Source organism: Corythoichthys intestinalis, chromosome 11 (genome assembly GCF_030265065.1).
Source record: "Corythoichthys intestinalis isolate RoL2023-P3 chromosome 11, ASM3026506v1, whole genome shotgun sequence".
Taxonomy (NCBI): domain Eukaryota; kingdom Metazoa; phylum Chordata; class Actinopteri; order Syngnathiformes; family Syngnathidae; genus Corythoichthys; species Corythoichthys intestinalis.
This window is the reverse complement of record NC_080405.1, coordinates 52,901,367-52,911,938: the sequence shown is the minus strand read 5'-3', so window position 1 is coordinate 52,911,938 and position 10,572 is coordinate 52,901,367. Positions and strand designations below refer to the sequence as shown.

General features: G+C 40.3%; 1 protein-coding gene across 1 annotated transcript in view; it reads left to right on the top strand.

The window, feature by feature from the left end:
- The first annotated feature begins 6,035 nt into the window (after nucleotides 1-6,035).
- apln (apelin) overlaps nucleotides 6,036-10,572 on the top strand; it is a 77,048-nt gene continuing 72,511 nt past the window's right edge. Inside the window, exon 1 of the mRNA XM_057850231.1 lies at nucleotides 6,036-6,459. Coding sequence (XP_057706214.1) covers nucleotides 6,393-6,459 — 67 coding nt within the window. The 5' untranslated portion in view covers nucleotides 6,036-6,392. The remainder of the gene's footprint in view (nucleotides 6,460-10,572) is intronic.

The window sequence follows — 10,572 nt, the reverse complement described above, 5'->3', positions numbered from 1 at the left end:
TTACACATACTGTGGTCATAACAGGTTATATATAGTGCAAAATAGTGAGAAAAAAGATTATATATATCATCTAACACACAAAGGGTTTGGAAGATATCTTTTTTGAAGTTAGGTGTTGTACCCATCACCTTATCAAAAGTATATACGTACATGCAATCAAGCTCCTTGAACACACATCTACATAAAGTTGAAAAGATTATAGTGAAGAAAAAAATATATCTAACATTGAAAAAAAGTATTTTAAAAAATACTGACAAGTAGTTCAGTTCAACTGAAAATTTTCAGGCATGCGACCCAATAAAGTTTTTTAATTTTTTTTTTTTTTGCACACACAATAAAGCTTCTTCTTGAACAGGTCACGGAGCTGCGTCACACAGCCTACTCTTTCGCCGTTTGCGCGCTGCTGTCACTTCTACTTGCTCGCCGAGACATCGACTCATCCAAAGAAAACAACGACAAATACGGCTCATCTTCTTCCTTCAGTTGATGAAATAATGCATTAGCTTGCGCTAAATGTAGTTTTAGATTCATTCTGCACGTCTCAAAGTCGCTCGCTCAAACCAACCGGCCGTTGCTTGCGTCGCATGCCTCCCTTTCATTAGTTGGCGCCTCGCTCGGAAACTTATTAAAAATAATCACATTCGGTTCGTCCTTCTTGACATCACAACGGCTCTAGGGATGTGTAGTCTTTTGTGCTGCTTTCGGTTTTGAAAAAGGACAAGAAATGATGGAAATATGTAGGGCTGTCCTAGACGACTAATTTTCTCCCGATTAGTCAGCCGACTATTTTTACGATTAGTCGACTAATCTAATAATTAAAAAAAAAAATTTTTTTTTTTTTTTTCCCCCCTAATTTAGCAATGAAATTTTTGTTGACGCTTATCAATTCGCAAAAAACATATTGGAACACTTAAATTATTTATTAAAGTACAAATAAACACGTAAATAACAATAATAAATCACAAATAAACAATGAGTTCAAATGCTGATAGAATTAACTAGTGTAGCAATACCAATTGAAAAGATGGTCTCTTAAACTGATGGTTTACAACTTTTATTCCATCCTTGATGTAATCACACCGTAAAAGCTACGGTGCACACAAATAAAACAACACAATTAGAACGAAATTAACGAAAACTTTTCACCTTTTTCCTTTGAAACCTTATTTATATATCAATGAATTGCCTATATGAATTGCCTTTACCTTAATTTATTACCTTATCATTGACAATCTCTCCCTTAAATGCAATCACTGTATATACTGTATATATTTATGACCTTTTAACCTTATATAAATTTCTATACCATAAAATAAACCATAACATGAAATAAACCTTTCAGTTAGCATTAAGAACAATACTAATAGCACTTATAGGCCCATTGTCAATGAAACATTATTATTTAGTAAGGCGACAGCACCCTCTGGTGTACAAAAAATGAAAAAACAAAAAAAAATTTACAAACTGGGTTACGGCGCTGGAGGTGTTTATTCACGGCCGACGTGCAGCCAAGCTTGGCATTGAAGAGACAGGACGGAAGAGTGTACGCTCCTTTGTTTCTTTGAAATAAGTCAATGTTTTGGACACTCTGGTGTGCGCTTGCATACAGAGCATCCGACATTCTGAACTTTCCGCGCATATATTTTTTTTAACCCTTCATTAACCGTCGACGGGATGTTGTGCTCGTCGACGGATTTACGTCATCGATGACGTCGACTATGTCGACTAGTCGGGACAGCTCTAGAAATATGGAGATAAATACATGGTCCATTCAGCGTTTTAATGCATATTTATGAGTGCAATAAAAATATAAAATTCAAATGACATTATCTCCCGTTTTTCTTGGTCGATTGACTTCAAATAAAAACTGGTGTGGACGTCAACTTCCGCACTTTTAAATGAGACCAACCAGCGGCACGTGGGTGACGTAATTACAGCGTGACGAAGCTTCAAAGACGATATGCGTATACGCGTCGCTGCCGACACGTTCAGTGTTAAAGGGTTAAACCAAATATATCAACAAAAATGCATATTCTAACTGAGGAAAAAGTTAAGACTCCCTACCACCTATTAGCCAGTGTTACCCCTTTTGGCTGAAATAAATTCAGTGAGACGCTTTTTGTAGCCATCTACCAGTCTTTGACACCGGTCTGAAGAAAGTTTGCCCCACACTTTAACGCAGAATGCTTTCAGCAGTGAGATGTTTGAGGGGTTTCTTGCATGTACAGCATGTTTCAAGTCACTCCAAAGCATCTCAACGGGATTAAGATTAAGGCTTTCACTCGGCCATTCCAGGACTCTCCATTTCTTCCTTTTCAGCCAGTCTTTGGTGGATTTACTGGTATGTTTTGGGCAGGGGCGGACTTGGCAATTTTGGGGCCTAAGGCAAACATATCCAGGGGCCCTCTTCATGGGTCAGGGGTTAAAAAGGTGAGAAGGGTGTAAGGGAAATATGTTCCGGTACACTAGGGCTGTCCTAAACGACAAATTTTCTCCTGATTAGTCAGCCGACTTGTTTTACGATTAATCGACTAATCTACTAATTTTTTATTTATTTATTTATTTTTTTACTAATTTAGCAATGAATTTTTTGTTGACGCTTATTTATTTACAAAACCATTTTGGAACACTTAAATTCTTTAATAAAGTACAAATAATCATGTAAATAACAATAATTAATCACAAACAAACAATGAGGTTGATAGCATTTACTAGTGCAAAAGAATGGAAAGTAAACAGATTCAGAACACTGACTTCGCCTTTCCAACATTATTCAAAACAATTCTTAAAAAACATTCTAGCAATATTATTATAGTATGCTACTATATATAATAGTAGTATAATAATTAGAATAATTATTCATTGCCAATCATATTTGTCATGAAGAGTGTCATTTGAAAGCTATTCTTAGTGTAGAATCTGTATTATGTTATATTTACTCAACATATTATAATATTAATTCTGAAGTATGTGGGATTAACTCCAGAAATCATTATTTATAAGACGAACATGAGGTGCTTTTGCTGTTAACCAGCTGTTGAGTGTAATTGTATGACTGATTGGAACTGTACTACATTGTTTCGCCACAGGGTGTGCTGTCGTGTATTTTATGTTCGGTGTGAAGAAGAAGAAAGTTGAAAGAGGCATTAGCGTCCTGTTCTCAACTTCTCCCTCACTGCACTTTGGCTCTCATGGAGAGCAGGTTCGCTCATGTGTTGAAAATAAACTATAGCCGACGTGCAAAGTAGCAAGTAAGCTGTAAAAATAGAGCGCTTAGTGGCGTGAAAACCGCGGGAGAGCTCGGTGAAGCTAACGATGCTAAACGGTGCTAAATGAAGCTAAGCAACTGATACTCAGTCCGTCGTCGTGGAACGGTCCATTGTAATGCGTGTGTGTGGGGGGGAGATAATATAAATGCAGCATTCAAATGGCTTTCTTTTTTGTTTTGGTACATATGCTGACATAATTATACATGACGAATAGTTGGGGGTGCTGCTGGCTCCAGTGGCCCAAGCCGTTGCTCGTTGGGGCATGGGCAGCTGGTTGGGGCCCCCCTACTGGTTGGGGGCCTAAAGCGATCGTCTACTTCGCCTGAATAGTAGATCCGCCTATGGTTTTGGGTTATCGTCATGTTGCAGGGTCCAGTTTTGCTTCAGCTTTAATTTTTCACAGATAATCTCACATGTTCCTCAAGCACCCTCTGATACATGATAGAATTCATGGCGGAGTCTATGATGGTGAGCTGGCCAGGTCCTGCTGCAGGAAAGCACCCCCAAACCATGACACTTCCACCTCCATGCTTTACAGTTGGTATGAGGTTCTTTTCCTGGAATGCTGTATTGGGTTTACGCCAAATATGTCCTCTGTTCTGGTGTCCAAATAATTCAATTTTAGATTCATCTGTCCAAAGAACATTATTCCAGAAGTCCTGGTCTTTGTCTACATTCACTCTGGTAAACTTAAGTTTGGCGTTCATGTTCTTCTTGGAGAGCAAAGGTTCTTTCCTTGCACACCTCCCATGAAGGTGAAACTTGTGAAGTCTCTTTCTGATTGTAGAGGTATGCACTTTTACGTCAACAGTAGCAAGAGCCTTCTGTAGGTCCCGTGAGGACATTTTAGGGTTTTTGGAGACTTCTTTTAGCATCTCGCGGTCTGCTCTCGGGGTTAACTTGCTTGGATGGCCAGACCTGGGCATGTTGGCATTTGTTTTGAATGTAGACTATTTTCTAGACAATGGAATGGCTGATTTTATTTTCTTTTGACATCTTTTGAAATCCCTTACCAGACTTATAAGCGTTTACAATCTTCTTTCTGAAGACCTCAGACAGCTCCTTTGATCTCATCATGGTGTTTTCTCTCACTTCAACAGTCAGGGGCACACCAAACAAAATGTGAGGTTTAAATAAGGCAAGCCTCCTTCAAAACACTGGGTGATGATGTTCTAATCATGTGCACCTGATGTCATAGACCTGTGTGTGATTTTAGACATTTTAAGTGGGATTGAATGTGGGAGTGTCCAAATTGATTCTTCAACAGAAATTGAATTTATTTAAAATGACATTTTATAGAAAGTTATAAAAAAATCTTTCTCTCAGTTTTGTTTAGTTTTATTACTTGAATCTCTCAAGACTGTGAAAATTGATATTAAATATCCATATGACCAAATATGTTAGGAAACGCACAGTCGTCGATAGGGTGTCCTAATTTTTTCAATGACTGTATGTACATAATTGTTTGTTTTTTTTTGCTTTCCTTGGGAATGTTTTTTTTTTTTTCTTTTGTAGCCAAGGGCGCTACTTCGCGGTTTTTCACTTATCGTGGCGGGTTCTTGTTCGCATTATCCGCGAAAAACGAGGGATCACGGTAAATAAATGTTTTTTTAAAAACGGTTTGGGGACATCTTATTTCAACATTTTATTTCTACTTCTGATTTCAATTGGGTTTTTTTCACTTTCTTGATAATTTCATGTAATTTTATCTCTGTGGCTCTTCATGTGATGTAAAACACTTTGAATTACCTTGTGTTGAATAATGCTATACAAATAATTTGCCTTGCCTTGGCATCTCTAATCTACATTTTTATCTCTACCAACCCTCCCCGTCAAAATGGATTGGACCTCTATCACCATCAATGTCACCCAATGAGATTATACTTAAACACAAATAAAAACGTTTTATGAAATATTAAAAAAAAAAAAACAACGTAATTTTTACGTGGCTTTAGTCAAAGCAGACACTGCTTTTTCATCTGTGTGATTTTGACAAAGATCAGATCACATTTGATGGTGATTTTATGCAGAAATGAGAAATTCCAAAAGGTTCAGATACATTTTCACACCACTGTAATTTTAATCGCTGTCAACCATCCCAGTCAAACTGGATTGGATTTATTATCGTCATCACTGCCAGCCATTGAGTTAATACTTAAAAATAAAATACTATTTAAAAACCAATTTTTTATTTTTTTTTACCCGATTCCGTTCTTCTGAAATTTTAGCTGTTTATTTCAGATTTGAATTGTTTTTTTTTTTTTGTTTTGTTTGTTTGTTCTTTTTTTTTTTTAACTCTCTTGATGATTTAATGTAATTTTTATGTATCATTTTATCTCTGTGGATCTTCATGTGTTGTAAAGCACTTTGAATTACTTTGTGTTGAATGATGCTATACAAATAATTTGCATTGCCTTGGCATCTCTAATCTACATTTTAATCTGCCAGCCCTCCCAGTTAAAATAGATTTCGACATCTATCACCATCAATGTCAGCCAATGAGATAATACTTAAACATAGATAAAAATGTTTTATAAAATATTAGAAAACATAATTTATACGTGACATGCCCAATTTCCAATCTGGCACGTCCCTACTGGCTATTACCACAAACCTGCGCGCAGCACCCTTCACCTCCGTTTTCTTCTTCTTCACACCCCTCCCTCTCTTTTTGCCAACTCCCATCTCATGCACACATACCGACTTGGGGGGGAGGTGGCTTCCCTGCGACCGAGTGGGTCTGAGATACATAAGCCGCACGAGCAGACAGCCTCCTTATCCGAAGCGAGCGGTACTTCTAGAAAGCGAGCTGGAGACGCTCACAGCTTGACTGAACTTGGCTGCTCATCTGACACGCACCGACAACTCTGCGTGGGGGCTCGGATCTAGACGTGCCTCCGGTCTTTGGAGCGCTGCTGTCACATACACGCGGATACGCAAATACGCATTTAGACAACAGTCTTTTCTAACACACACAGACTGAGAGCAGAGCAAACAGTCTCTTGCATTCTCCCTCACTTGCTCTCTCTCTCTCCTCCCTCCCATCCCCACACACACATACACACACACGGCACTACAGTATATCAGCGAGCGACTAGCGGCGAGCCAGAGGGGAGTGCAGAAATGAATGTGAAGATTCTGACGCTGGTGATTGTGCTCCTGGTGTCTCTGCTGTGTTCTGCCAGTGCTGGTGAGTAGAAAACCAGGCACCGCTCGTGCACCTTTTTTCTCCTCTTCTATTTCCGTCCTGCATAAACCGGTGCGGGCTGATCTGTGTTTGTGCGTGTGGTTGATCAGTTACCCAGCTTGTGTGGGCTCTCGGCAGGAACATAGGAGCACCTGGCCGGCTATAGTACTGCACTGCAGTGGTTCAAAAGGCTTCAACTTGAATGTGTTCTCCCGGCTTAGGTGCATCCTTATCACCGACGGAAACGGAATACCGCGAGGGATGCGCGGCAGACTCTTGTTATGAAATGCATGGCACATGTTCCACTGAGGAACCGTGTTCCATCTGACCCGCGTTGCATGATGATTATTCCACTTTGATGGTGCAGCGGAGCAACACGCTGCCTATAGAAGCCCCCCGCGGTGATGATAATGAGGACTATAATGGTTGTACGGGTCGCTGAGGAGAACGCACAAATCCCAGATGCGTGGTTTCTCCCTTTGGGATTCGGTGTTGACGCCTTGTCACAGTTATTTTCCGTAAAGTGCCGTCGGATATGTTATTGGACTGTATAGGCAATGATCGGTTGGCTTATATTGCACAGGGTTTAATAGTGGATTTTTCTAAGGTTAGCCATAGGGCCTAACCTGCAGATGTGATGCAGGTAACACCACGGTGCGAAAAAACAACAGTTAGGCCTTGTGTAAATGTCTGGGCCATTCTTGGGATTATCACCTCCCTTCCAACTACAGTTGCTGGGAAGACCCTCGAGAAGAGTCCATATTGATGATGCTACATGTCAAGATTTATAGACTTAGAAAAGAGAAGAATGGCAAACCAGGTTGCTGTCCATCCCCGTGTATCGATCCACCAGAGCGGCACCGTCCACTTCCTATTCTTCCCTGCACATTCGCCGTACAGCGACGCACTCTATTTTTGTCAGACTAAATGGGAAGCAATTATCTAGCATCACGGCCAGCGTCGATTTTCGCACCCCAAGGCGACTCGCGTAGCCCTGCGGCGGAAAAACAAGCTTTCGCGACAGCTTATCCCTCTTAGTGTTTGTTCCAGTCACGCCGCTTCTATGCCTCCCTTTTGCTACCCCCAGGTCGCTACCGTTATAGTAGCAGAGCTCCATTGATGGGAGAAAAAGAGCTGGTGGAGATGAAGGGAGGCAAGTGTGTTGCGGCGATGGGTGTGGGGAGGGATGCTAGCTGGGGAAAAAGCAGCCTGCGCCGTCACGGGAAGGTGTCGGGAGAAGATCTGCATGTAGGGAGTGGGTGTGAAGGCTTTTATGTTGAGACAAATGAGCTTTCCAGTTATTGGGCACCTGTCTTAGCCGTGTTTGTGTCTGGGAAATAAGGTAAACAAGCACGACCGCTCGTAAGGATGTATAGTGTTGAGGCTGGATTTAGAGGCCTGGGGAAACTTTTCGTTATTTTGTTGTTGAAAAGTTTTGGAAAGCATTGTTGGGAGACATTCATATAGCGCGGCAACACTGGAATTTGCATGCCACGCCAGTAGTTGGCGATGTCACTCTCCCACAGAAAGGGTGTGAGAATGTATCGATATCAGTGGCAATTGTTCTAAGTAGACATGTGCCGATTACCGGTTTCAAGGTATACCGTGGTTTGAAAACATCAAGGTTTCAAAACCGCAAAATTTTTCGTCATACCGTCCGTAAGGTGTTAGTTAGGTGTTTTTTTTTTTTTTATGTCCCAAAAATGCATGGAGAGATCCCTCACTTGCAGCTGCAAGGCTGAACCTCCCCCACCGGTTGTTGCTCAGTATCAGTGGGTCAGCTGTGCTACACGATGGCTGGAGGTGAAACTCCTGAACTTTTTTACCCCCATCGAAGAAAACAAAATTGAGGGTATGGTAATACTGGGTCTCACCATGCAAATTCTGTTTGAAAAGTACAAATTCAAGTTGCAAAACTCAGGCAAAAACGTCCTATCAGCCAATTGGAACGTCTGTTTCTAATGAAGTACTTCTCAAATAGTGGGGAGCGACAGTGGCGCCTCCAGAAATTTTTCATAGGGGTGGCCAGATGGGGCCACTTAAAATCTTGGGGTGGCCAAAACTAAAAGCCATAATTTCAAGTTTTCATTATATTATTGCAGTAAAACGGTCAGGGGAAAACTATCAGAAAGACTTAAGCACACGGCTACTGATATACTTTGGTGTATTGTGTAATATTTGATGTTACTAATGATTTAATGTGCATAGTCCGTAACTGTCCAGTCAACATTTTGAGTTCCACAACTATTCTGTTTTATTGTGTTATGTATATATTAGGCATAAGGTGTACATTTAACTAGGGCTGTCAAACGATTAAAAATTTAAATCAAGTTAAACACAGCTTAAAAATTAATTAATGAGAATTAATCGCAATTCAAACCATCTCTAAAATGTGCCATATTTTTCTGTAAATTATTGTTGGAATGGAAAGATAAGACGGATATACATTCAACATACTGTACATAAGTACTGTATTTGTTTATTATAACAATAAATCCACAAGATGGCGTTAACATTATTAACATTCATTCTGTGAAAGGGATCCACGGATAGAAAGACTTGTAATTCTTAAAGAATAAATGTGAGTTTGTATATTGTGACTAAATATTGCCATCTACTGTATTTGTTGAGCTTTCAGTAAATGATACTGTAGCGACTTAACTGTTCTGCCCAAATGCATGATGGGAAGTGGTGCGACCATGACTGTGTGTGGTGGCTGCAAATGCTATATCTTCTCTGCGTTGGGTACATTACAGGGTGTTAAGAAAAAGATCAACTCCTGTCATTCTTCCCGAAGTCGCATCCCACAATATTTATAGTTGCTGTGGGAGAGATGCTAAGCTTTTGCCAATTAAAAGCACGGCCCCAATGAATACTTTGATCTACTCCACTACTTGACACTGCTTCTTATCTCTGCATAGAAGTAAAACGACGCCGTTGTAGGCTGTTTGCGGCAATGTGTGAATGAGTGAATGATAAATATTTTCACGTGATTAATTTAAAAAAATTAATTACCGCCCGTTAATGTGATAAATTTGACAGCCCTACATTTAACAAAACAAAATAAATGCATTCATTTGGGATGAAATGCATAACTGATGCTACAACAATCTAACGATATACTGGCAAGCGGGGTGGCCAGTGGGGTGGCCAACAAATTTATAGGGGTGGCCGTAGCCACCCCCTGGTGGCGCCACTGGGGAGCGATGCCAGGGGTGGCGCATGTGACCTTAGGGAACATGATTTTTTTTTTTTGCTGTACTAGAATAAAGTGTACTTGCAAATTAACTCAGTGGGTGGCAGTGTCGCACTCATTTTCAGAGTGCGCACACTATTTTTGAACTAAGCAAAGGCACACAGACAAGAGATATGATGAGCTGTGCGCCGTTTTCGAAAGCCGTTTTCCGGCCGGACTCACGCAGCGACCCACTGTCTTCCCCGGTTGTCACGTGTCCGCCCGAGACGTGCCATTTTCAGCTTGGGATCGTCACAACGACCGCCCTCACCTACGGTTCTCCCTTGGCCGCCGAGAATGCGCTTTTTTCGGGCCGTTTGCCTTTTGGCTTTGACTTCTAATACAGTGGAAGATGAGGAAAGACCACTGTTTACAGTGTCTAAAAATGATTATAGCGGACAGCTGGAAGCCAAATCAATTAAGACGCCACTTAAAGACATTATTAGACCCAATCTCATTGATAAGCCACTTGTTTTTAAGTGATAATGTGCCAAATATTTCCAACAATCTTTGTCATTGTTATATCAGTAAACCAGTGAGCATTGTTAGCATGCTCAGTGCAAAATAACCCCACACCATTGCAAAGGAGGTGATACTGTGAGCAGCAAAAATAAAAACTGTCCTTCTGTCCAAAGACAGTCTTTTTTTCTTCTATTCAGTTTTGTTTTTTGGTCAAATTTTTTGGCATATTGTCCTCATGAGTTAATGTTTCTAATCAATTTGAATTTGTTATTATTTACTGATTTTATTACATTTTATTTTTCAGTATCAAATGGTCAAAAATGTACCTTGAGTGTAGTTTTACAGTTTGGATGTGACTTTTTTTTCAAATTCAGACAAACTGATGATGGAAAGTCTTTTCTGTTACAAACAAAACAATG